The sequence below is a fragment of the Mastacembelus armatus genome, chromosome 23, assembly GCF_900324485.2.
Source record: "Mastacembelus armatus chromosome 23, fMasArm1.2, whole genome shotgun sequence".
In the NCBI taxonomy this organism is placed as follows: Eukaryota; Metazoa; Chordata; class Actinopteri; order Synbranchiformes; family Mastacembelidae; genus Mastacembelus; species Mastacembelus armatus.
In genome coordinates, this window is record NC_046655.1 from 14,805,753 (window position 1) to 14,832,470 (window position 26,718).

Here is a 26,718-nt window from a genome sequence, read left to right on the forward strand (position 1 = left end):
ATACAGAGGATAGGGTTGAATGGAGGCAGGTGATTGGCTGTGGCGACCCCCTGAAGGGAGCAGCTGAAAGGAAAAGAAGAATAATGTAGATATTATACTATACAATACTAACCTGAGGCTGTGTGTGTGTGTGTGTGTGTGTGTGTGTGTGTTCAGTTCAAAGAAATGAGGCTCCTGATTAGAGAAGTTAAAACTTTATTCACTTCACAAAAATCTTCACTGCAGAAATTAGAAATCTCAATAAATTGATTTTATTATTTAAAGAGCTCATAAAAAGTGTCAGCTTAAATAAACTTGAGCATCTTAAATAAACAATAAATAACAAGGATGTTTGGTAACACTATTTTACAGGCTGTAATCTACTAAACTCAAAGGATTTCATTTGGGACAAAGTCTATAAAAAACAAGTCTGTGGTCAAATGATTATTAGTGAATCAAACATTCAAATCAAAGATTATGGGAAATTAAATTTCTTATAGTTATTCACCCAAAAGTTAAAGAAAATTAAAGTTTTTACTACAATTCAAACTAAACTTCTTTCTTTGCAGGAAACCTCCAAGGAAAGAAAAGAGAAAGTACAGCCATGTAAAATAAAGGTCAAAGCTTTATTTCCTGGGTCTATTGTTTTTGTTTATAACTTCCAAAACATCTTCTGGAAAGAACTATGTCATTCTTCTACTCATCATAGGAAAACCAATAATAATGATAAACTAGTTTTAGTCTTTTGGCTCAGCTGACACTGTCCACTAATAAGAGACTAATGAACAAAATTCTTCTTTCAATTTTCCTTTCTGTCCTAAAATTAGCATCAGATCACAGAACTCTTTCCAGGAAACACAGACCCATAAAATAAAACTTCAGAGAACGCAGCGTGAGATGAGACTTGAAGGAACAAGCTGACATTTAGAGGAGCCCTGACGTGGCTTCTTATCCAGAGTCAGAGGAAAGAAAAGTAAATAATAATACACCAGATGAGCAGTTTCATCTCTGCTAAGCTTCTCTGCACCAGGAGGTGAAACTGAAAGCAGCCGTCAGGGTACGATGGAGAACAGGACGAGCTTGGAGTGTTTAAGTGTCGGTGGGTTCAGCTGAGAACATGAGGTGACGGTAGAGCAGGGTTTAGTTTAAGCAGCATTTCAAAGATAACTCTGGTGATTTTTCCTCTAGTCCACAAAAACAAAAGCCCACAGTGAAATGATCCTGATAACAGGTTCCAGCACCAAACAGATCCATTCACAGCTAAAACAACATTCCCCAACAAAAGCACCAGTTCCTCCTGCCGCAATAATTCATTAGTAACAGATCGATTCATCTGTGTTTTGATTTTTAACTAACAAAGTCAAAATAGTGAAAGTGATAAGGCACTAAGTGAAACCCAAAGTCCAGAACACAGAAACACTCCTTCCTCACACTGTTGGTTCTGGTATTTTCCTGCAGTTTGTGCAAGAATCCAGAATAACACCAGACCTGCCCTTTAACCTGCTTCCTGAAAACAGAGGAAGTAAACAGAGACAAAAAGAAAGTGCAAACATGTGCCTGTGGACAAAACTAAACTTTCATTTGGTTTTACTGTTGACGTGGAACTAAACCTCCCCTCCCCACAAATTAAACTGTGAACACGGAAAAGCCCTGAATGTGAAGAAAGATGGTGTCTCAGCTGAGGTAGGTCAGGATGACAGACTGGATGAGGACAGGACAGGACAGGTGTCTCAGCTGAGGTAGGTTATGATGACAGACTGGATGACGACAGGGCAGAACAGAGTCTCAGCTGAGGTAGATGAGGACAGGACAGGTGTCTCAGCTGAGGTAGGTTATGATGACAGACTGGATGAGGACAGGGCAGAACAGAGTCTCAGCTGAGGTAGATGAGGACAGGACAGGTGTCTCAGCTGAGGTAGGTTATGATGACAGACTGGATGAGGACAGGGCAGGACAGGTGTCTCAGCTGAGGTAGATGAGGACAGGACAGGTGTCTCAGCTGAGGTAGGTTATGATGACAGACTGGATGAGGACAGGACAGGACAGGTGTCTCAGCTGAGGTAGGTCAGGATGACAGACTGGATGAGGACAGGACAGGACAGGTGTCTCAGCTGAGGTAGGTTATGATGACAGACTGGATGAGGACAGGACAGGTGTCTCAGCTGAGGTAGGTCAGGATGACAGACTGGATGAGGACAGGACAGGTGTCTCAGCTGAGGTAGGTAATGATGACATACTGGATAAGGACAGGGCAGAACAGAGTCTCAGCTGAGGTAGATGAGGACAGAACAGGTGTCTCAGCTGAGGTAGGTCAGGATGACAGACTGGATGGGCAGTCTGCACACTGGGCACAACTTGTTCCTCCTCTTCAGCTTCCTGGCACACACGTAGCAGGACATCAGGTGTCCGGTGCGTCCGTGGACGATGCAGCCGTTCTTCGGTCGGGACTGACAAATGACGCAGGGTTCCAGGCACGAGTCTGGCAACCGCCACTCTGCCGACGTGCTGCGCTCCAGTTCGGGGACCACAGGAGGCTTATCGGTGGGCGACAATGGGAGAAGCTCCTGGGAGTCGGTGGAGGAGGAGGGCTGGGATTCAGGAGTCCAGAGCTTCTCCTGAGAGGAGGAAGCCTCGGAGGGGGAGAAGAGATCCTGGGAGTTGGGAGCAGAGGAAGAAGTGGAGTCAGACAGACACTGCGTCAGGAGAGGAGGCGTCTTCGCTCTTTTCCCATCTGGAACATCGACTCCTTCATTCTCCTCCACGTCAGAACCTTCAAGAGACACATCAGTCAGTCATTGATCGCTGGTGGATTTTAGTGCAGACTACAGAGGTCAGTCTCCTCTCCTAATAAATGCAGCCAAGTTTCTGGGAGAGAAGTTATTTTCTAACACAGAGCACCTGTAGCACCTACCTGGAGCTTCTTTCGTTGCCGATTGGCCTTCCGGTTTTGTGGGCAGGACTTTAGGGCTGCAGGGCATGGAGTCAGTTGTGTCGGCAGATGCCTCAGGCAGCCAATCCTGGCGCAGAGTCCAGCAGCGGAGGCAGTTTCTGGGCAGAGGGGGGTTCAGCTCATCACACTTCATGCACCGCCAATAGTCCTGAGAGAGCAACACACACACAGTTAGACCGAACGAATAAGTGTATGTTTGCTTTACGTGTGTGTGTTTGTGTGTAGACTCACAGCTTCAGTGATCTCCGTGTCTTCATCGAAGGAGTCGTCATCATCAGCTTCAAAGATGGTGACCTCGTACACCTGGACACGCACACGTCAACAGGTAAGATGTTAGGAGGATTTGGTCTTTCTTTTTATTCAGAAATACAGAATCTCAGCAGATTCACAGGTTGAGCTGTTTACCTGGTCATCTGCAGACAGCGAGGCGTCATCTTCGTTATAGTCGTCAGAGTCGATGGACTCAACCTCAAACTCGACGCTGAAGTTGTCACTGTCTGAATCTGAGGCTGCAACTGTGACCTCTGACCTCTCAGACTAAACACACACAGAGTCCCTGTCATCAACTGACACAGCAATTCTAGACGAACAAAACTAAGCCTGTGTGTGTGTGTGTGAGAAACTCACGGTGCTGTGTGACTCAGATGATTGGCTGCTATGTCTGTCCCGCCCACTTCCTAATCCACCAATCACACACCAGGACAGGCTGTCATCAAAGGTCAGAGAGTAGCTGTCAGACCTCCTCCTCTTCTTACCTTCCTCTTCCTCTTCTTCATCTGACTCCTCTTCATCCTCATCTTCATTGTGGGAGGGGCCTGAGGATATCAGGTGGGTGGAGCTTAAGTCACAGGTTCCAGAGGTGAGCTGAGGTGGTGGAAACAGCTTAAAGGAGAAACTTACCTGGGTCGTTACTTCTGCAGCTCCTCCTTCTCCTTCTCCTCCTCCTCCTGTCTGGTGATGAGGAGCAACTTTCTGAATCTGCCTCCTAAAACAAACACATTTCAGTTTAGAGGTAGAGTCCTGACACCTGTATCATTTTTTAAACATATTTATAAAATTAATAAACATTCAAACTCTTGGTGAACAGCCATTAATTCATTTTTTCCTTGTACAGATGCCAAACTCCCTTCATAAATTATGGAATTTTTCATTTGCCCTGTTTTTATCCTCCATTATTAACCTCAGGGGACATTGAGTGTTATGTGTTTTAAGCGTTATTGTCCTCTGTTAAATTCTGCATTACACATAATTCATGAAGCTTCAGTTATTAAAAAAAAAGATCCCACAGCTACTGTTCAGTTTTGTCAACACAGTGCTTTTTTTCACAGGTTATTTAACCTAGAAACGTCCTACCTCTGTCCCTCTGTCTGTCTCTCTGTTGCTGTGGGTGTCACTCAACTTTGGTGGAGACTCTGAGAAAGAAAGACAAAGAAATGTTAGTTTTAGTTAAGCTGCAGGCAAGACAAAAAGAAAAAATGAGATACAGGGCTGAGCATCTCATTGACCCTTTGCCAAGTGTAGTTTAGTTTTACATATTTGAATATGTATAAGTGTAAGGAATTACTGAGGTTGATGTGTGTACAGAAAATATTGGGCACAGGTGTATTTGTTAAGAAACCTTTTCATTTATCATTATCATTAAATTTGTAATAAGTGATATCGAATGGGAGGAAAAACAGAGAGAAGAAGGAAGTGGTCTTACCTTGGCTCTTTACAGCCACCAGGTTCTTGGTGATCATTGCAAACAAAACTCTGAAACATAAATGTTTTAGTTAGTTACATTTTAATAAATCTGATGACTTGTTTAAAATGTGCTTATTTGATTAGTGAATTGATGTTATTGCCAAGTAGAACCAGACAGTGAATCGCTCATCTCTGTCTCACCGTGGTTCTTTAACAGAGAAGCTGTCGACGCCCAGCACTCGCCCCAGTGCATCCTGGGAGCAGTGGACGATGTGCTGCTGCTTCTGGTCATACAGCTGCTTCTGGATGATGTACTGACCCAGGTAGAACATCACCTGCAGGAATCACAGATGTTGTAGAAATGTAACCCAGAAAACACACTTCCTTAAAAAGAGGTTTTTGTTTTAAAGTTGTCCACTTGTCCAAAGCTCTTCTCACAATGAAGAGATGTAAAGATGACAATGGAGCAGATTACTATTAATATTTTATGTGCTAAGCTTTGTATTAAGCCAGAATAAGAATGAGTCAAGCATCAATCACAGGCATAGTTTTACTGTTTTTACTCAAACTGCAGACACACTGTACCTCCTTCATGGTGAAAACGTCTTTAGTGGCTCCTGCATGTTGCAGCAAAGAATGAAACTCTCCCTTTGGTCGGACCTAAACACACCCATGAAAATATTCAGTCACGCTGTGAGCAGTCAGTGCACAGCTTACAGCCTGAGAAGCAGCCAGTCTCTCTCACCAGTTTGTTGTCGTCAGTGCTATTGGTGTTGAGCTCCCTGTCAGCTGACATTGTGACGCTGATGTTTTCTGCACACAAACACAAAGGCGGCCATATAAAGATCTGATATAAAGATCAGTCCACAACTGAAACATGTCACGGTTCGATCACATCTGAATCCTTTTGAATCTTTCATTAAGTCTCATTGGGTTTCACTTTCATCAAGTGCAGCTGACACATGATATAAAAACCTCATGATTACTCATATCAGCACTAACATTACATAAGCACCAGTGTTTAGGTTTTAGAAATGTATTTACATAACTATCTTTAGTGTATAGGCTGGAACATAATATAGCAATACACTGAGCTGATCCATAAGTACATTTGAGGATTTCATGCTTTCCTGTGTGGTAAAGAACAGCAAAGAGAATATCTTTTAAAAGTCACCTAGAGTTCTGACATATTTTAACAAGAATCTTTTGTTATTTTACTGACAAAACATTAAACTGGTAAATAAAATATATAAAAAGCAAATTAATTAATGACAGTTATGGTCAGTTATTAACAGAAACAGACACTGAATTAACTGCCAGCCTTTACCCAGTCTTACCACAAGTAAACAATTTGCATATCTTACAAGCACATAGTTATTTATCATGTACACAGTGTTTTATGTTGTTAATAATAGAAATAAAAGGCTCACCGGTATATACAGGGTAAGAAGTATCAGCAGCAGTCCATCCTGTGCAAGTAAAAGCAGATAAAGTGCTGTCAGTGGAGCAGAGCAGAGCTGCAGCCTCTTATAGACCTGCTCAGACATGTCAGGACTAGACCAGTCAAATGTACTGAACTAGCCTAACTGGAGCCTATCAGAGTCTAACAGAGCCACTCAGGGCTGAGTCAGCAGCAGCCGGTTGTACATTCATGTTTAAACTGACTGTACCAGCTGATTCAATCATACAGGTCTGTGGAGACATGCCGGGACTAGTCCTGCATGACTCATCCATGTCCAAACAAAGATAACCACCTAACCAGACTAACTACATCACACTAACCAGCTATAACCAGAGCCAAAAAATAAAACTGACACTTGTCTGAGTGGTTCCACAGCCAGGCAATGAAGAAAGGGATAAAATTCAACCAACAGAATTTGTTGCCAGCCAATAAAATCAAATTCAGTCTCATCCGCATTCAAGTCTTTTTTAAAGCCTGTCTGGAAATAGATTTCAAACTGTAGACTGACCAAAAACTCTGCAAGAATCACAGATTCATGTGAAATCTGAAATATTGGAATATTTTGTTATATAATATCAGAGAATTGAATACTTCTCTAATCTAAATGTTTTTTAAAAATCTGTATTTGGTCTACTGTCTAAAATAGGAAAATATTTAGAGATATTTAAATGTGGGGAAAAAAGTAAATATTCTAAAGAAATGAGAGAAACTTTCTCAGAACAAAGTTATCTATTAAATCTCTGCATGTTTCAAATAAATAAACATGCAGCATAAAGTTCAAACTAATTCAGGAATAAAGCTCAACACCAGGCTGGAGCTTGGGATGAAGTTTATATCAATAAAACTGCAACAATACACTAAATCAATCAGTCACAGACAGAAAAACATATTTTGACAGTTTAGTTGTTTTACACATTTAAGGTTCTCAAAAGTTAAAACTGGACATTTCGTTATTTTATAGGATGAAGATATTTAAGAGTTCTGTGTGTTAGTTTTATAAACCACATTATTATTCTAGTAAGCAAATTGAGATCAATGAATTATGGCAATAAACGTAAACTGCAGTCATAGATATTATGATGATTGTTATTATTTTAATCTAACTCATGTGAAAACAGTTATTGTGACGCATGTGCGTAAAAACCTGTCCAAGCTGAGCCAAAGCTGTGCAGCCCATTTGGCAGCCTGTTTGGCAGCCTGTCTGGCAGCCTGTCCCTCAGTATGTGTCTGGACACTGGTCTGAATGACTGTGCAGAAACAGCCTGCTCACACACAGCTGCCTCACTGAGTCACCGCAACACACCCACGCAGTGAAAATATGCCCGGACTTGTCCCGCTCTTGTGTTTCTCTGCACCGACGACCCGCAGCTGATAAACACGGAGGCTCAACTATTTCACCCACAGCATAACTTTAGCCACATGTTAACTTCCATCCTAATGTGAGAGCGAAGAGTAGGAACTGACTTGAGAACAATGGTCGACAAGCAAACAGAAAAAGTTTTGTTTCTCCTGTGCACCAGCTCAGCTAGCGTTAGCTACATGCTAAAAACACTAACGTAGTGTTGTAATTTCACTGCAAATTAAATGCGGTTTGCTGGATAAATTAGTTTTTTTCTCTTGAGGAAATGCTAACCTAACTCTAAATATCAGCCAAAATGAAAACCCGAGCCGTGAATGAAATGTGTTTAACCTGAATCTAGCTAACAACGGCTGCGCCGTCAGCAGTCCCGGCCTGCTCAACCAGGAAACTCCGAGGCTCCGAGGCCTGCTAGCCACGCAGCTAACCACCGGCTAACTCGTGCTACTGCTAAGGTTACCGCAATAAATACTGACACAAGTAAATTTCACCATTATTTACGCACCTCTTCGGTTACTGTTGATCAAATATCCAGCAACGTTTATCCGACACTTTACCGGACCGTTGAACAGTTAATCATTCAACCGACGTGACGTCACTGGTCGCCGTTTTCCGTTTGTTGCTCGGGTGTTTGTGTGGCGCCCCTGCTGGCCGGATGTTGACACTGCAACCAGGGCTCAGGTTGATTACAAAACTTATAAAACCTCCACTGTTTTAGAAACTTTAAACCGCAAAATTTACCTTAAAAAATTTCAATACATACTAAGCAATAAATTATCATGCAAACAGCACTCAAATAGACAGAGTTACATAGTCAGGCATTTAAAATAAGTTAAATATGTATTTTTTTGACCTGATGTATTTCTATAGCCTGGCCAGCCAGACCAACTCCTTTCTAAGAGAAAGAATGTATATACAATAATATTTAGTATTTGTATTAACAAATTATATTTAGTTAAACACAAATAATTCTTTGTGTAGAAAAAGAGTTTGTCTGGCTGGCCAGGCTACAGGGTAACTGCAAATTTCTAAGAGCTATTTTTAAGACTTTTTAAGACCTTTTTAATACCACGCTGAATGAAATTTAAGACCAATTTTGTAGAAATGAAATAAAACGTCACACAATACAACCAATTACCATAACACACTGTTTATTGATATGAACTGTTTACACACCGTTTGGTTTATTGAGTAAAACAAAAATAAAATGCCAGGTGTTTTCCGACAGGTTTCCGCAGCCGCTTTGTGTTTTTCACACTCCATGTGGGTCTCCACAGCTTTCATACCCATTGTTCCGAGTTTTACATTTTTTTGCACCGGACCTCGAACACGTTGCCACTAACTGGACTTAACCACGGCGCAAAATTAGGGTTTTGTAACCAATCGTCATTAAATTTACATTTACCCATGGCAAAAGGCTAATGCTGAAACTTTCCCGCGGTTCACGCAGCTGCCGGAAAGCACGTGTTAAATGAACTCCCCTCAAACGCGTATTTTAGTTGGTTCCGCCTATTTCGTTCTGCGTAACAAATACGCGAAAGGATTTCAAATTGATTTCAAGATGAAAATAAAATCTTCTTTATGGGGTCTGTTAGATTTCATTTTAAGACCTTTGAAACGCGAATTTAAGACATTTTAATGCTAATTAAGGCCTTAGTTTTATAATATGGAATTTAAGACTTTTTAAGGACACCCTGGGCTAGTATTACCCTGCAGTGAATTTACTAAGTGAAGTATTTTATTTAGGTACAACTTTGAGATATTTGTACATGAATGTCTGAGCAGGTCCTAAATTATGACACATGGGAATAAACTAAACTCCAACTTATTTCAACATTATTTAAAATAACATCAAAGCTGCTTATTTCTACATGAAAATAAAGTTTTTCTCTTTTTGATGTTTGTTCAATGAGAAGTCAGACAACAGGAAATTTGTAAGAAAATCAGTTTGTTTTCTCCAAATGAAGTTTGGATGCCAGGATTAAATTCATCTCTCAGACAAAAAGATGAATGTCTGAATGTTATTGGGGCCTTTATAAGTCCTGGTTCATTTGTTGGTAACAGTTGGTTTGTTGGTTTGGTTGGAAAGAAAGAAATTCACATCCAATGGATCTAAAACATGCAACAGCCAACAAACTGCTGACTAGAGTTCAACTTCTGAGTAAAGTCACTGCAGTCGGCCCAGAAAAACACTGAGAACAAGACAAAGCTGTGGCTCAGAGTGACACGGGGTCAAAGTTCAGTCTAATGGCTGCTTCAAATGCAAAACATCCTTCAAACAACAGGAGATAAAAAGCCTTATACTGTGACACTTTCATCAGTTTCTCTTCCAACATTTCACTTTGACATTTAAAGAAAATCTGATCTGGGGACAGTTTTGTTGCTTTGTTAAGGCTCCACTTAGTTCAAAACACAGTATTATTCTAAAATATTCTGAGCTCATCAAACTTTGTGCAACAACAAATGAAAGGAACAAATGAGGACAGGTGGCACCATCATTTTTACCATGATCTTTACACTGACTAGTTGAACCAATGAGTCCAAACCCACAATGTGAATGGTATTTCTGAGTGGAGTCTTGGTGATTAGTTACAGTGATGGTTCTGTTTCCTTTGGACAGAGCTCCAGTATGTGCTGCTGCAGGATGAACAGCAGTAATGAGGCCCAAAGGGCAGTGACATGTGCTTGTGAGCAGCAGGTTGGAGTTGAAATCCTGATCTGTCAGGATCAACTGGTGTTTTTTTTTAAAGAGATTTGAACAGCAGAACTAGAACACTAGAATGATTAATACATCATAATGGAACATCGTATCTAAGCAGCAGAATTGAACTCTACAGTCATTCCCACATCAACCCTTGGAGAGGTAAGACCCTGTGCAGCTGGGAGAAAAACTGCTTTTGATTTATTCTCTGTGTAAAGAAAATGACTGGACTGTGTTGGGGAAGAAGGACATTTAATTTCCCTGTTGTTCTCTCAAGGAAAAGACTTTTTCCATCTGTTGAATTCCAGAGAACTTTACATGTTATGTTAGATGTGCATCTTTTTCTGTAAACAGGAGAAACAAACACACATTTTGTCTTGTACCACAGTTTGAATTAGAAAATGTGTCTTTACCTGTGTTGTATCCAGAACTATTTTTCATATGATATTCAATGTAATGTCAATTATACAATTGGAAATGATGCAAAATGCAAGTGTTGATTTCCAAGTAATTCATGGCCACTTGCAGAATTTCCACACTTTAACTAGAAACATTGAATTTTTGGGCTTTTAAGGTTAATCAATGCCATTTGTCAACATTGGTTCCAAAATGTTTCCACTAGAGGTAAAAATGCTCTGAAATCATATCAAACTCCATCATGTGTTAAGTGTCCTTCTTTATTTTCATTATTTATGTCAATTAATGCAATATTTTAGACATTTCCCAGAAATGTCCATGTTTTACTGTACGACACATTTTGTTTTACCAAATGACACAGTGCAGTTGCAACATGCACTACATAAATCTATTGATAACAGAAATATCCATCAATCTGATATTGAATGAATAGAATTCTGAACAACACAAAAGGTACAAAAATGTCAACCTTTCATTCACTTTCTAACATTTTCTAACAATTTTATAACGTCCTCCATCTTCCAAACAAAATGATAATACTTCTGAGTTTTAGCATTTTAGATTCAGTTCTTAAGTAAAACAGTCCTCAAAGTTAATGAAGGCAACTGCTGCTCAAATGATGAAACATGATTAAAAAAATCATTCAGTTTTCTCTTTGGCATATTTTTTAAAGACTCAAGATGAGCCTGTAAAAGTTTTTGCATGATCGACCTTTGAAAAACATTTTTAGTATCTAACGAACGTTGTTCAGCAAAGATCTATTTCCTTAAATGTAATTTGGCCAAACAAAGATAAGAGGCCATTTTGAGCTATAATTAACTTAAACTGAGGAGAAAGTTTGAAACTCTCTGAACTAAACCCCTGAGATTATAGCTCAAAATGGCCTCTTATCTTTGTTTGGCCAAATTACATTTAAGGAAATAGATCTTTGCTGAACAACGTTCGTTAGATACTAAAAATGTTTTTCAAAGGTCGATCATGCAAAAACTTTTACAGGCTCATCTTGAGTCTTTAAAAAATATGCCAAAGAGAAAACTGAATGATTTTTAATCATGTTTTATCATTTTACCAGCAGTTGTCTTCATTAACTTCAAGTGAGGACAGTGTGGAAAATGGTCTGAATTTACAGTTGACGGAGTTAGAAGGTTTAATGAAGGTGAAATGTCAAATGTCCTGCTTAAAAAAGAACAAACAATGATTCTAAGTGAAATAATCCCTGTGTGTTTTTCTTTGTGCAGTTCTATTAGAGAGAGTTTTACACGAGCGCATCAAGAAAGAAATTATCGGATTTTACAACACACGACCTGTACCTGAGTTTTTCACGTGCAAAAAGTCGGAAGGAAGGAGTGAGAGACCTTCGACTACAGAAAGACCTCGCCCCACCCACCCCCTGGGAAGGGGTCACCCTTTCCACCTGTGACCAGCCATAGAACAGAAAAGGTGAAAGAAGGAGAGAGAAGGGAGAGGAGAGAGTTGAAAACACCAGAGGAGGTGAAAGAACAACAAAAAGAGGAGAGGAGAGAGATGAAAACACCAGAGGAGGTGAAAGAACAACAAAAGGAGGAGAGGAGAGAGATGAAAACACCAGAGGAGGTGAAAGAACAACAAAAGGAGGAGAGGAGAGAGATGAAAACACCAGAGGAGGTGAAAGAACAACAAAAGGAGGAGAGGAGAGTTGAAAACACCAGAGGAGGTGAAAGAACAACAAAAGGAGAAGAGGAGAGAGTTGAAAACACCAGAGGAGGTGAAAGAACAACAAAAGGAGGAGAGGAGAGAGATGAAAACACCAGAGGAGGTGAAAGAACAACAAAAGGAGGAGAAAGCAATGCAGAAGAGGGAGAAAAAGGAGAAACAAAGATTAGAGAAGGAGGAGAAAAAGGAGAAACAAAGATTAGAGAAGGAGGAGAAAGCATTGCAGAAGAGGGAGAAAAAGGAGAAACAAAGATTAGAGGAGGAGGAAAAAGCATTGCAGAAGAGGGAGAAAAAGGAGAAACAAAGATTAGAGAAGGAGGAGAAAAAGGAGAAACAAAGATTAGAGAAGGAGGAGAAAGCATTGCAGAAGAGGGAGAAAAAGGAGAAACAAAGATTAGAGAAGTATAGGGAGGACAAGGACAGAAGAAAAAAGGCGGTCCCAGAGAGAACAGGGAGAAGACACACTAATGTCACTCTGTGGACACATATTTATGCCTTGTGGCTCAGCTTTAAAAGAAACAGGCTTAAAAAGGACCTGGAGTACCGTCGTAAAATGAGGAGCTACATCAGCTTATGTAAGAAAATCAACTTACAATTTCTCACATGCAGTTTCATAGACATGTGCATTGTCTCCTACTCACACACTCTGAACTGCATATTACAAAGTCTGAGATCTTAGATTATTTGGTCCCTGCTATTAATATAGAAAATGAATTCACCTTAATTACGCTATCCTCAGTATGTGGTTTCTATGTACTTTAATGCTGAGAGGAAGTGACAGGACAACATGTTTTCATCTAACTTAATAATACAAATGGTGTCTGTCGACTCTTTGTCGCTGGTGCACAACTGCACTACAGAATGACCCCTTCTTTTACTTTCAGTTGAACTTGGGCCCCCTGAATACAGCTACAGCGATCTGTTGAAGCATCATCGTGAAATGAGGAAGGTGGTGGAGAAACTAGACCAAATAAACGTCGACTGGAACATCTTAATGGAAAGGATGAAAGATCACAAAGAGCTAAGAAGCAAAAAGAAACTGAAAAAGAGGCAAATGAAGTTACGTTGCAACCCCCCCCAAAAACACTGTATGTGCAGTATATGGCAGAATATTAATTGATCACACAATCGTGTGACAATTGCCTAATTAAAAATAAAGTTAAAAAAAGTAAAAAATAAAATTAAAATGAGAGAAGCAAATAAAATAAGTTAAAAAAAATAAATAAATAACATTGACCATGACCTGGATGACTGAGAATCTCCACAGAAGTGTGAAGTCCTAAAAATACATGTAAAGACATAGATACTCACTAGGACATCTGGAACAAGTCCTAGCCCTGTTGGAGAATCTGCATGTCACTCACATTTCAGTTGGTTCATTATTTTTACCAGTCCAGGCCTGAATCCAACATGCAGTTCAACACCGTTAAAGTGTGGCTGAAGTTCAGGTTTTAGAGCTCGATCCAAATGTGTGTCAGAGCATAGCACCACAGAGCAAATACGTCAACGTCAAATCTACTGGCTGTCAGAAAAATATATGAAGACTCCTCCTATTAGGTCCAGTCTCATGTCTGGCCACTAAGAATGGAACTATAATTTAGGATCATAGTTTTGGGGGGGCAGAAGACACTGAATGTTCATTAGAGGACAATGAGCGGGCGTCTCTCTCAGTCCCATAAGTTTTGATTCTGCATTCATCGATTCTGCTCAAGGACAATTGTTCCATGTAAAAATCCCACCAACACTAAACAAACCAACCAAACCCTCAGAGTGTCTTATAAAATTGGCTGAGTGAAGGTTAAGAAGTCTGACATGCAGATCCCTTCAATCTTTCTATTTTCTTTATCACAGAAACATGGTTGGACCTACAGGTTTAAACATCTGGTATTAGATTAAATGACAATACATTTTGTGGAAGTGAAACAAGAGGCTTCTTCAGTTCTGACCGACCGGTGCTGACTCCCAGGTATTTAACCTCTTGGAGTCGTTAGCACCCTGAAGGCCAGGGAGGTCGCACATGAGTCACTGTTCCACCCGACCATCACGTCTGTTGACAGAATCACACGAGTTTAGAGAAGGATCCAGCTGCAGACCTCATATTTCCAGGTCTCTAATGAGACCCAGACTTGAGGCCCATCACTTCAGGGTACCCATACGTAACGTACACCACTTCCTTTTCTGGCAAAAGCTACTTTCATGGTTAATTTAAGAAGCCTGCCATGGGGACTGGTAGTCTGTATGAGGGAGGGTGTTCAGAGACAGAACGGGCAGGAGGCTGTAGCCAGCCTGGGAAGCCTGCCATGGGGCTGGTAGTCTGTATGGGGGAGGGTGTTCAGAGACAGAGCGGGCAGGAGGCTGTAGCCAGCCTGGGAAGCCTGCCATGGGACTGGTAGTCTGTATGAGGGAGGGTGATGAGAGACAGAGCGGGCAGGAGGCTGTAGCCAGCCTGGGAAGCCTGCCATGGGGCTGGTAGTCTGTATGGGGGAGGGTGTTCAGAGACAGAGCGGGCAGGAGGCTGTAGCCAGCCTGGGAAGCCTGCCATGGGACTGGTAGTCTGTATGGGGGAGGGTGATGAGAGACAGAGCGGGCAGGAGGCTGTAGTCAGCCTGGGAAGCCTGCCATGGGGCTGGTAGTCTGTATGGGGGAGGGTGTTCAGAGACAGAGCGGGCAGGAGGCTGTAGTCAGCCTGGGAAGCCTGCCATGGGACTGGTAGTCTGTATGAGGGAGGGTGATGAGAGACAGAGCGGGCAGGAGGCTGTAGTCAGCCTGGGAAGCCTGCCATGGGGCTGGTAGTCTGTATGAGGGAGGGTGATGAGAAACAGAGCGGGCAGGAGGCTGTAGCCAGCCTGGGAAGCCTGCCATGGGACTGGTAGTCTGTATGAGGGAGGGTGATGAGAGACAGAGCGGGCAGGAGGCTGTAGCCAGCCTGGGAAGCCTGCCATGGGGCTGGTAGTCTGTATGAGGGAGGGTGATGAGAGACAGAGCGGGCAGGAGGCTGTAGCCAGCCTGGGAAGCCTGCCATGGGACTGGTAGTCTGTATGAGGGAGGGTGATGAGAGACAGAGCGGGCAGGAGGCTGTAGCCAGCCTGGGAAGCCTGCCATGGGACTGGTAGTCTGTATGGGGGAGGGTGTTAATGACAGTGTATGATGACAGTGTTACCCAACACACAAACACATAAACATTATACACACTTATCATTTCACATTTCATTCTAATGTACGTCTCTAATGCTCTTTACCACTGGTAAACACAGGAAGGGAAAACATTATTTGAACAGTGAGCAAACTATAAATGCCAGTTGTATCCAGCTTCAACTGAGCAGAGTTTTTCATGACTTGGTTCCATATTAGTTGTCAGGATGTACATGTATATTCACATTGGTGATTAGTGTGACACACAATCCCAACAATGGTTTCACAACTATCCACAGGTGCTGTAACACACTAGGAAACACAGCAAAGCTCCAACATCAATAAACTGCTCACAAATGTCAGATTATTGTAGATTCCCCTTCAATGAATGTGATCAAGTGGCATTATCACCATGTGGTCTTCACTAATTGTAAACTTTCTCACCTGGTCTTTGCTGTCTCTGTCAATCCTGCTCTCTTTCCTTCTAAAGGCAAACCAAAAGGTAAATATTACAACCAAACAGTGACTTTACTATTGATTCATTAATCATTCAACAAACTGATTATTGGGTTAACCTGGGCAGAAAACATCACGTTAACCTTTAAATGGTGCCAGAGGTTTGGACTGTAGCTGCTTCATGTTACTGCAGTAAAAGGAGCATGAAGCAGAATGAATTATTACTATTATTATTATTTTATACTACTACAGCATACTCTGTAAAGTACACAGCTTGTACTCTTAAGAAAACCTCGAACACGTTGCCACTAACTGGATTTAACCACGGCGCAAAATTAAAGTTTTGTAACCAATCGTCATTAAATTTACATTTACCCATGACAAAAGTTTTGTAACCAATCGTCATTAAATTTACATTTACCCATGACAAAAGTTTTGTAACCAATCGTCATTAAATTTACATTTACCCATGGCAAAAGTTTTGTAACCAATCGTCATTAAATGTACATTTACCCATGACAAAAGTTTTGTAACCAATCGTCATTAAATTTACATTTACCCATGACAAAAGTTTTGTAACCAATCGTCATTAAATTTACATTTACCCATGGCAAAAGTTTTGTAACCAATCGTCATTAAATTTACATTTACCCATGACAAAAGGCTAATGCTGAAACTTTCCCGCGGTTCACGCAGCTGCCGGAAAGCACGTGTTAAATGAACTCCCCTCAAACGCGTATTTTAGTTGGTTCCGCCTATTTCGTTCCGCGTAACAAATACGCGAAAGGATTTCAAATTGATTTCAAGATGAAAATAAAATCTTCTTTATGGGGTCTGTTAGATTTCATTTTAAGACCTTTGAAACGCGAATTTAAGACATTTTAATGCTAATTAAGGCCTTAGTTTTATAATACGGAATTTAAGACTTTTTAAGGATCCGCGGACACCCTGGGCTAGTATTTCTATACAAAATTATACTAGAGAATACTAGAGAGCAGGAGACTAGAGAATCTGAAACCATATCAAGTCTCTTAAATCATTTAAAGGCAAAAGAAAGCAAAAAGAAAAAAAAATCTTGATTTTATTTGCATTTAAGGTTAAAGTTTTAAAGATTTTTATTTAAATATTGAATTTAAATCTGTAATTAGTGATAATAGCTGTAAATGTAATGGAGCACATAGTACAACATCTCCCTTTGGAATGTGCAGTATGAGTATGAAGTAGAACCAGTAGCTAAAGATGGCACTTTATTGTATAGATTTTTCTTGAAATGAAGTTAATTCTAAAAAGTCTTTAATAAGTTATATTGTAAAATATCAATACTTAATCTGATAGATGTTATTGCACTGATCATATATTTTACAGTATATTCTGTGAGTGCTTACCCATATCCCAATCAATTGCATAGGCTTTTCATTTTAATTAGATCAAAGCCACAAAATCCTGATGACATTTATCCCCTTGCAGTGGGGCTTTACCATATTATCAGGAGGCTTTCAAATTAAGTTTACACTAATCCACTACAGAAAACACAAGCTTTTATTTTGCAAAAACAAACATTCATAAAAAAAAAAGTAAAGAGTCAAACAGTGAAAATAGTTTTTCTTAGTGATTATGGCTGCAGCTCATAGCCCAGAGGGTCGAATCCATGGTCCAACAGAGAAAGTGACGACTCCCTCAGCTTCTGAAGAAATCTCCTCAGCTCCTCTTTAGAGAAAACCTGAATATGTGGAAAGAGGAAGGTATGTAAAAGAGGTTCTGATGTCTCTGAAGGTGGTGAAACGCACGGCTATGACTGTAAAATTATCTGCCAATATAACTTCACAAAGCTCAAGATAATTTGTAAAATGACACCGTTCAACTAAGAAATGCTCTTAAATGAAACTCTGTCACCACTTTACCAGCTTCATGCAGCCAGTAACGTTCTGTGTTCATCGTCTTCAAAAGGCTTCGCTCACCTGGTAGAGACGGTGCTGGTCAGACGAGATGATGTCAGCGAGTCGCAGCGCCTCCTGGTGTCTGGAGGAGCTCTGCAGCACACTGAGCAGCAGGAAGCTGAGGCGAGGCAGACACAGAGAGCGCAGTGCTGCCATCTGGTGGCTGCGCTCTGTTTCCTGCTCTGAATCCTGCAAACAACCATTTAACAGACCATTTAGCAATTAATGATTCACATAAGTTGATTAGAGAAAAAGCATTTACTAAATTACTACTAAAATGTCTTATCAGCTCCCACATTATTAGATTAGAGCTGAAAGCAGAGGAAGCATCTCCACTCTTTCTATATTTTGGAATAGGTTCATCTGGAAAGTTCTTGTGCTGGAAACCGTCTAAATGCATGTTTCATGTGTCCAGCTGTAAATATTAACCTCTCTGTTGTCGACCATCCAGCCTCCATCTACAAACAGCAGCACGTTGTAAATTCTCTCTTTTACATCTTCGGTCAGAACATCCAGGCGGCAGGACCAGGCAGACAGGGAGGCCTAAAACACAAGACACAGGACTGAGAAACAAATCAGTTTACATGAACAGATGTGAGGTCCAATGGTACTCACCAAAGTGAATGGCATGTAACATTTGCAAACTCTTAAACCTTTACCAAAGGATCTTAGTATTTCTTCCACAAACTGTAACTGAACACAGACCCTGAATAACTTTCCTCCTAATCCTTGAGCAGGTATATAGATGAAAATGCACTGGTTGTAATGTAATGTTATCTAGAGATAAGGAAAAACAGGAACTCTGTGTACATGTACCTGGTACTCCTTTTCTCTCATCTCATTGGCTACTCTCTCTGTGAATTTGGCTTCAGGGGCAGGTATCGGCTTCTGGGGGGCAGAACTGCTGTGGCTGAACCAGTCAGTGAAGGCCTCATGAGCTTCCTGTGAGACGTGTCAGAAAAAAAAATGTGTAAACATAACAGACAATCAGTATTAGCCCCTTTGTCCAGTGCACTGAAGTAGGGCAGGTTTGGGTCAGGGGTGATTCAATTCCTGTTCTGGGCAAAAAAAAAAAAGCATTATTCATACAAGTACATTAATACTACTAAAGCAATAATATAGTGACTAATGTCAAATATGTTGTTTTTATTATTACTATATTACTAACTACAGTAATAGCTATACTGGTGACAGACCAGGTAGGCTCTGATACACAGGTGTTCTCTGATGGCGTTATCGTCCTCAGCAGGTAAGGTGGTCTGACCGATCCCCGCCCACTGGGAGCAGATCTCCTTCATTGAATCCTCAGGAACTTTGGAGAACACGGCCTTGGCTGCATCGTGCTTCTGCAGAGCTGAGAGACAGAGTAGCAGTCAGAAGAAATGCATCGTGGTCCTGAAGGGGAGAATCGACTGTTACGACCTGCAAGGTAGGGATCATGTGACCAATGGAGACAGACAATTTTCATGGCTGTCGTTTAATCTTAGGCCAAAGACTTGTAGCAGCTAGCATTAGCAATACGGTGCTAACTAAAGAGCACCTGTCAGTCACATGGCCCTGGCCTTGCTGGTCCACCAAGTCTCCTGGTCACTGGCTAAAAGGCAGACAGAACGGTACCTAAAAACTTCCTCATGATGGCATTGGACTGCTTTAGGGCCTCAGCTCGATGGGCGGGGTCAAACAGCAGCCAATCAATCACATCGATCTTCCTCTGGTCGTCCTGTCAAAGCACAGCATCACAGTAACTCCACCCAGTACTCAGTAGTACTACAAATATATTGTCTTTTGACAAAATATTTATTAATCTCAGATTTTAGTCGTTTGATTTTTGCGTCCTAATTAATCTTGACTTCCTGTAATGTGTGTGTCTTATCTTTCCTTTAACTTAATGTAATTTCAGTAGAACTAAACAGGCAACTGAATACTGGTCACATCAATGCTGTTGACGTAACAAAACCTACGACTTGTTTTATGAATCGTCACCTGTACTAAACGAAGAGTTTTGGTGGACAGAATGAACACAGATTTTTTCCTCTGTACCTTCGTAGTTCCCGTCTCCAGCGTCTGGTTGTGATGTGTGAACTCGGCGTCGTCTCTCTCTCTCACAGTTTCCACCACCAGCTTGGTTATCGCAGCAACATCCAGACCTACAGAAATACACGCAAACCTTCTCTCAGTGAAGTCTGCTGCCTCACTCCCCTAAATGTGCATATTTCAGTGTTTCTGTCTCACCAGCATCAGTGGCGAGCCGCAGGCATTGGGGGCGGAGCTCAGGCTGTGTGACGGTCTCCAGGAAAGCACCGTATTGAGCGGTGGCGATCTCAGCTGGCAGCTGGCCCACGTAGCTCGCCACAAGGTCGGTCTGCTGATCCCGAATCAAAAAGGAGATGTACGCCTTCAGCACATCCACACACACCTCCTCCTTAGAGAGAGAGAGAGGTCCGAAGTGCCATTAGGACAGTCAGCAGGTCAGGTTTGTTTTAAGGGTGCCCTCTGGTGGACAACAAGGCAAACTACATCAAATGGCCTTACATTTTTAAAATTTTGTCTATTGTACCTTCAGAGCCAAACCCAAGGAGCGGAAAAACAGCAGAAGGTGAGTCATGAAACGCAGCAGGTGAGAGGGGAGGGGCTTAGAAGCTGTCAGCCAATCAGAAAACTCCTCCATAAGACCTGAAAGGGAGAAATCAGTCTGTAACTAAGGGCGAAAGTGTGCGGTGTAGAAAAACTCATTTAAATCCTCTTATAGGTCCAAGGTGAGGCGGTCTTACCATCCAGGTCCCCGAGGATGACAAACTTCTGGATGACGTGGTAATGCTCTTTAGTCTCCTCCAACACTCTCTGCGTACACATATGCGTACACACACACACCCAGGGAAAGAAGCTGGTTTTATGCTCAGTTCAAGTCATGTGATTTCGACATCCAATCATATTAATTTAGTGTGAGTTTCACCTTTGATTCTGAGGCTTGAAGCTCCTCAAACACCTTTTCCATGGTCCAACTGAGGAGAGAGAAAATGAAATATTTTATCTCACCTTTAGAGGCTTCAGCTGAGCCGAAAGGATGTAATAATTTCAAATAACCCTTTTCTCATCAAGAGAACAGCAGGGAGGCAGCAGCAGTGCTTTGTGTGTTTTATTTTTCCATCTTCTATTCAAACTGACATCGTTTTTGTTTTTGTGTGTGTGTGTGTGTGTGTCTCGTACTTGGCCTCCAGGTATTCTCGCGACAGTGTCTCCACCTCCTGGTGGGCCATGCCCGATGACATCAGATCTTTTTCAACCAGCGAGTCGACCATCACTCTGAAGTACGCCCACACACAGTCCTCCCATGACTCACACACTGCTAGGAGCTGACACACACAGACACACACATGCTGGTAATACTGTATATTTGGTCATAAACCACAACACTTCACAAAATAGTTTTTAAAAAGTGATGACAATTCACCCAAAGGGTGTCATCAATGTGTATAACACATTTCAAAGCAATTCATCAAATAGTTAAGACATTTCACTCAAAACTAAAATTGCAGCCTCGTGGTAACGCTAGTCTAAAAAAACCCACCAGAATCCACAGCCTCTGGGCACCAAAGTGCATGTGTGGATGTAAAATGTCATTTTCACACTTTTATTTTTGTACAAATAAAATCTAAGAATCAATGAGCCCTCAGGGTGCTGCCAGGGAGACTATATTTATTTTAAACGCAGATAGACAAACCTGGTGCACACACAAAAACAAGATCAGGTCATGTTACCGGTTTGAGATTTCCACTCAGGCTGGCGTAGATCGCTCTCTCATATCTGTTCAACTGCTCCTAAAAACACACATCAGGTTCATTTGTTTTTGCCTTTTCAGAAAACACACTGGGACTTTCATGCAGACATGTTTGTAGGGGCCAACAGGGACAAATAAACATACAGATCACTAAATATACAACTGGACACCAGCTTAAGACCAATATTTTACTGGCTTTACCCCCATCAAAAAAGTGAATCTTTGATATGATAAAGTTTATTAAGTGGTTACAGGATATGAGAACGGAGCCTCGATAAGTCTGTCATCTCAGCGTTTTGTTTGTGGACTCTACACTGTACAGCTGTATGTACTGCATGGTGTTGTACCTCCTCAGCCATCCTCCAGCAGCAGGCCTTCCAGATTCCTCTCTGTGGGTTTCCTTCGACAGGCTGCAGCTCAATGCTTCCTGCAGAGAGAACAGAAAGATATCCCCCTGAGCGACAGCTAAGAAACAACAAATAAACCTGTGTGGTTTATTTTGGTATCTGAGCAACATATATCATCAGGTGAGGGAGGAAAACAGTTTTACTCTGCATACTCTGTTTACTGGGCTCATTGGTTACCTGAGGTCAGGTTGGGGTCATGGTAGAGTTTCCAACCTTCCAGAGTTGCAGCTCTCCAGGCCTGACCACAGCGTTTACACAGCCTCTGAGCCTACACACAACCAGGCAGGAGATGAGACATTTCCCATAGTCCCAACACACACACACTCCATAAGCCCATATTTTGACCCCTCCACCTTCATCATGTCTGTACACTGCATCATATCGTTTCAGCAGCCGATGCAGCCTTTACCTGAAGGGTCAGTTAACCCAAATTATAAAACATTTCTGAACTACAGAGTTCTACAATATTCAGTTGTTACTCATTTGGCTATACTATCTCTTTAAATACAGTCCAGATCCACCTCCTCAGTCATCCCCGCTCTGATCAGGGTGAACAGATTCTTCATCAGTCGGGCATCATCTTCTCTGTCCAGATCCGCCAGGGGGCGCTGCTGTCGGAGAGGTGCGTCTGGGTCCTACACACACACACACACACACACATTTGTATTGTATTTTGAAACACCAGGAATAAGGATGAGCTTGTACTCGCCCTAACAGGCCTCACCAGCTCAGTGACCAGAGGAACAGTGAAGCCAGTGCCGCTCTTCCTCCTCAGCTTCAGTGCGTGGAGGGTGTTCTCCCTGACACGCACAGAACACAGCAACTCACCGGTGACCTTAACACACACTGCTGTAGACTTCATACTTCAACACAGACAGATGGGAACTCACCAGCAGACGTTTTTGGCGTAGTATTCTATATTATCAGAAAAGTCTCCAATCTGATCCTTGGCAATGCTCTCCAGCCAATCAACAACCAGCTGCAACACAGTGTCCAGGTAATGAACCCCCAGCATTTCCATCTACTGGTTTTTATTTCTGCACGTTTAATTTGCACATAAACCTGAATGGAAATGGCAAAAATCCACAAAGACAATGTACATGTGTATGTTTGCTACCTGACTCTGTCGTATGACAGCATCTCGCTGAAAAAGCTGCTCCACCACAACCTTCTCACTCTCACTGGGAACCTGCACACACAGGCACCAACAGTTAAATCTTCACAGCACCCTGAAGTGTCTAATTCATGCTCTTGTCCTGTGTTTTCATCAAGGCTGAGGGCTGATGTGGGTGTTAAAGAGTGTTTGTACTGGAACTGGGACCAGCAGTAATTCATTAGTGGCAGTGTGTAGCCACGATTAGAGACGAGCTGTAATTCAACAGGTGTCACTCACAGCTATGTCTATCATGATGTCATCTTCCAGTGCCAACTGGACCCGATCTCTGCAGAAACAAAACAGGTGATCAATCAGAGACAAGCAAACAGCCAGTCAGACAGACAGGTAGAGGCTGAGCTGGACAGTACCTGTAGAGTGAGGTGATGAGTCTCCAGGAGCAGTTCTCCTGCTGCAGCAGCCAGCGGACTCCTGCTGTTTTACTGTTCTGACCCGCTCTGAGAACCACAGACTGCAGCACATCCACCTGAGATATGGTCATGATGAGAAGGTAAGTAACAAATCTCAAGCAGCACTCCCTAAAGAGCTCTGGTGTGTTGTCCCACACAAAAGCTCCCTAAAATCAGACTAGTTCTGATAAAGGTTTCAGCACCCAAGCACACATGAAAAACCTACCTTATCCTGGCAGAGTGCCTGGTAGTCCTCCAGCAGATCAAACACCGCAGAGGAAGAGTGTTTCAGGAAGGACGCAAGAAAGTCTGGGAAAAGACTGGCAGCCGCTGGGAGGATAAAAAAAATACAGCGTTAACAGAAGTGCTATAAGCTAACACTGCTGAGTGACAGAGTGGGCTTTGGTATGTTTGCTTTGCTCACCAGCTTCTCCTGGGTCATCTTCTTTTAGTAAGGCTGAGCTAAGGTTGGTGATGTCATTTGTGAAGAAGCTGGTGTTCTCCAATCCCATAACAGGGGAAGTATATATGCTGGTGGTCCATTCACTATCATCCAAATTCTAGACACAGACACATCTTAGAGTAAATACAGGATTTAAGTTAATCAGGGATTTCTCATGTAACACAACAGGACTTGTTGTTGTGTAAAGGTAGGTCTTTGTTTTTAAGATGTGCACAGAAGTGATTTATTATACAATATATTTATTATAATATATTTTCTGTTATTTCTCAAGTCATATGAAATGGTCGGTGGTCTATTTAAATTTGTCTTTAAAAATCATAACACAGGTTTAAGAAAATGTTCTTCAATGATAACCGGGTTATGTGTGCACTTGATTCTCACCAGACTGCTGATGACATTTCTGGGTGTGTGTGTGTAACGGGGCGTTCTGCCTCCTGGAGGCAAAATGGAGGAAACATCTGGGACCCTGGGAGTTACTGAGAAAGAGAGAGATGAAGTGAGAGTAGGAAATCGTAAACAGTGATGGCTAAAAGGTTAGAGAATGGAGTTTCTGTACTGGGCAGCTTCCAGGTGTGAAGGTGTAACTGTGTGAATGTGATCTGGGTGTTCCTGTAGTAAAACTAGACTAAAAGAATAAAAACAACTCTGCTCCTAATAATATACTTCACCTAATAATTTAATATTGTTGTCATTATTGTCCAAAAAACATCTCAACTGTTTCTGTACTGAGGATTTGGTTGGTGAGTGGGTCTAACTGACTGACTGAGTGTGTGTCGGTCCTACCAGCCTGTCTGAACAGTGAAGCAGGAGTGTTCCTCAGGGAGCGGGCTGGTGTTACCGTGGAAACGACAGGGCTGCCAGGCGATGGGACTGAGACCAACAGTCAGGAAAACAACTACAACAGTGACAGCTCTGACATGAAGACAAGCAATAAAGTAAAACCCATAAGTGTAAATTCCATGATTTAATTCTTGGTTGGGGGATCTTTGCTGCTTGTCATAACCCTCTCAGACTTTTTCCCTGTCAAAAAAGCTGAAACCACAAACATCACAATGACAGCTATTTGATTACAAGTACACCTCTCACACAGTTACACACACACACAGTCTCTGAGTGGGAGGATACAGGCCACCTTCTTCCTCCTCCTGCGCGCAGCAACTGTCACCTCATCGTCTCGAACAACTGGAGACGGCAGCTCACTCTGACCCCTGCAGGGCAAAACAAAAACATGTGTTGACATGACAACAAGTGAACATTAAGCTGTGTCATGCTTCATGTATTTTATTTAAAAAAATAGTCTAATTATAAAATAAATAAAAACAAATAAAAAACACAAGTAAATGAGACCAAACATTCTATTACAACTTTTGACTTTAAAACCATTAACCAGTTATCAGTTCTGACATTCAAATAACTCATTACTAACTTGTTACTGGTTATTTACAGACTGATTTTGAGTGAAATGTTTAACAGACAAGCGAACTGTCAGAAAATTAACATCTATTTTGATAATAATGTCATTTTCAAGTAAAAACGCCAAACTTTTCAGGGTTCCAGCTTCACAAACGTGAAAACTGACATTTTTTCATTTAGTCATTTTTAATAGGAACTTGGTGGTTTGATTGACTTGGGGTGTGAGTAAAAGTGATAAAGTTGATGTCTAATTATTTTCAGAATTTTTACAAATAAATATCAGCAATGATGAAAATGATCTTCCTATTAAAATACTTTAAACGCTTACACATGAATAATAATAACCTGGTCTATAATAGTAATATAACACTCACAGAGCAATTTATTGCATTATGCTTCCAGCACATTTTCTTGATAATACTTCATGAACGCAGGTCTTGCAGCATTAGTACCTTTATTTCAGTAAATGATCCAAATAATTCAGAGTTTAGGTCGAGACTCCACTTTTTCAGGTCTATTAGCTGACGGTAGCTAAGGCTAACAGCACCAAACAGTGTCCGGTAGTAGCGTTACTTTATTCAGCAGCGACAGCATTTAATGTCACCTTTGTTCTGTCAGTAATTAGCACCAGGTGTGAACACCTGAGTTTGATCCACCTGAGATAAATATGTCAACACAAACAAACCAGCATTAGCCGATTAGCATGAGCAGTCTTAGCATCATTAGCTCCAGCTAGTTAGCACGGTACAGTAACATGAGGCGGACTAGCCGGCTAAATAACAAACTGACGAGCAGAGCTGCGGTTTCCATACAGATCTAAACACGCACAGATGTAAACGCTGACTTAAAGTTTTAAAAATGTCAATATGTTTTACCAGTCCATCGTAGTGAGCTGTCAATTCCCGCTTCACGAGGTTTAAGGAGATGATGCTTCTTCTTCTTCTTCTTCTTCTTCTGCTTGTTTTTTTTTTTTTTTTTTTTTTTTTTTTGCGCTCTTCTTCTACTTCATTATTGACGGCGAGTACCAAAAAGCGTTAGCCCGCCACAAGGGACAGTCAGTTTCTCCGCACCCAAAGGTGCTTTAAACAGGAACAACCCGCCATAAAGTGCAGAAACAAACACGTCGTGTGGCTGTTTGAAGGAACTGTGACCAAATAATCGCACCTAAGATAAAGGAAAATTAAAATATAACCAGAAAATCCTCTGTCATAACAGCAGGATCTACACTAATACTCTAATACTCAAAAAGCACCAGCATTGGTTTAGTTATATTGACTGTGTCATTACACATCCAGTTTAAAGTGTATTTATTTATGTAGAGTCTGTCT

General features: G+C 41.5%; 2 protein-coding genes and 1 long non-coding RNA gene across 4 annotated transcripts; all 3 read right to left on the bottom strand.

Moving 5' to 3' along the window:
• Nucleotides 1-178: 178 nt before the first annotated feature.
• Nucleotides 179-8,057, bottom strand: mdm2 (MDM2 proto-oncogene). 2 transcript variants are annotated; one of them, XM_026327039.1, is made up of 13 exons: nt 7,937-8,057; nt 6,043-6,081; nt 5,358-5,425; nt 5,198-5,272; nt 4,814-4,947; nt 4,632-4,681; nt 4,283-4,341; nt 3,830-3,914; nt 3,557-3,744; nt 3,335-3,466; nt 3,161-3,232; nt 2,891-3,077; nt 179-2,749 (listed from the first exon to the last, which is right to left on the bottom strand). In XM_026327039.1, the coding sequence occupies exons 3-13, from the start codon at nt 5,406-5,408 to the stop codon at nt 2,277-2,279; spliced, it is 1,506 nt and encodes a 501-aa protein (XP_026182824.1). In that variant the 5' UTR covers nt 5,409-5,425; nt 6,043-6,081; nt 7,937-8,057; the 3' UTR covers nt 179-2,276. The 2 variants fall into 2 exon arrangements, with proteins under 2 accessions (XP_026182824.1, XP_026182825.1); XM_026327040.1 differs by lacking the exon at nt 7,937-8,057 and having other exon boundaries at nt 6,043-6,241.
• Nucleotides 8,058-12,775: 4,718 nt separating this feature from the next.
• On the bottom strand, nt 12,776-16,526 carry LOC113142187 (uncharacterized). Its single transcript, XR_003296919.2, has 3 exons — nt 16,481-16,526; nt 15,818-15,857; nt 12,776-13,231 (listed from the first exon to the last, which is right to left on the bottom strand). It is a non-coding gene; the product is annotated as an uncharacterized LOC113142187 (long non-coding RNA).
• Nucleotides 16,527-17,393: 867 nt separating this feature from the next.
• nup107 (nucleoporin 107) lies at nt 17,394-26,353 on the bottom strand. The gene is made up of 27 exons (XM_026327418.1): nt 26,266-26,353; nt 25,103-25,185; nt 24,761-24,847; nt 24,359-24,453; nt 23,939-24,074; nt 23,741-23,844; nt 23,476-23,591; nt 23,345-23,393; nt 23,069-23,140; nt 22,842-22,930; nt 22,676-22,751; nt 22,473-22,586; nt 22,129-22,219; nt 21,892-21,971; nt 21,525-21,584; nt 20,974-21,119; nt 20,720-20,768; nt 20,538-20,607; nt 20,324-20,439; nt 19,999-20,188; nt 19,807-19,913; nt 19,384-19,486; nt 18,963-19,120; nt 18,583-18,708; nt 18,196-18,309; nt 17,788-17,955; nt 17,394-17,549 (listed from the first exon to the last, which is right to left on the bottom strand). Exons 1-27 carry the CDS (start codon nt 26,271-26,273, stop codon nt 17,442-17,444), a joined length of 2,715 nt encoding a protein of 904 aa, XP_026183203.1. The 5' UTR covers nt 26,274-26,353; the 3' UTR covers nt 17,394-17,441.
• Nucleotides 26,354-26,718: the final 365 nt, after the last annotated feature.

What these genes read in the sequence shown, in the direction of transcription:
- mdm2 (XM_026327039.1), bottom strand. Translation starts at nt 5,408, where the DNA reads ATGTCAGCTGACAGGGAGCTCAACACCAATAGCACTGACGACAACAAA. An exon ending in CTGCAGAAGTAACGACCCAG is followed by an intron (nt 3,745 to 3,829) that starts GTAAGTTTCTCC and finishes TGATATCCTCAG; the next exon opens with GCCCCTCCCACAATGAAGAT. An exon ending in CGCTGTCTGCAGATGACCAG is followed by an intron (nt 3,233 to 3,334) that starts GTAAACAGCTCA and finishes GTGCGTGTCCAG; the next exon opens with GTGTACGAGGTCACCATCTT.
- nup107 (XM_026327418.1), bottom strand. An exon ending in GCTGGAGGATGGCTGAGGAG is followed by an intron (nt 21,585 to 21,891) that starts GTACAACACCAT and finishes GTGTGTTTTTAG; the next exon opens with GAGCAGTTGAACAGATATGA. An exon ending in CATCCTCGGGGACCTGGATG is followed by an intron (nt 20,440 to 20,537) that starts GTAAGACCGCCT and finishes TCTCCCTTTCAG; the next exon opens with GTCTTATGGAGGAGTTTTCT.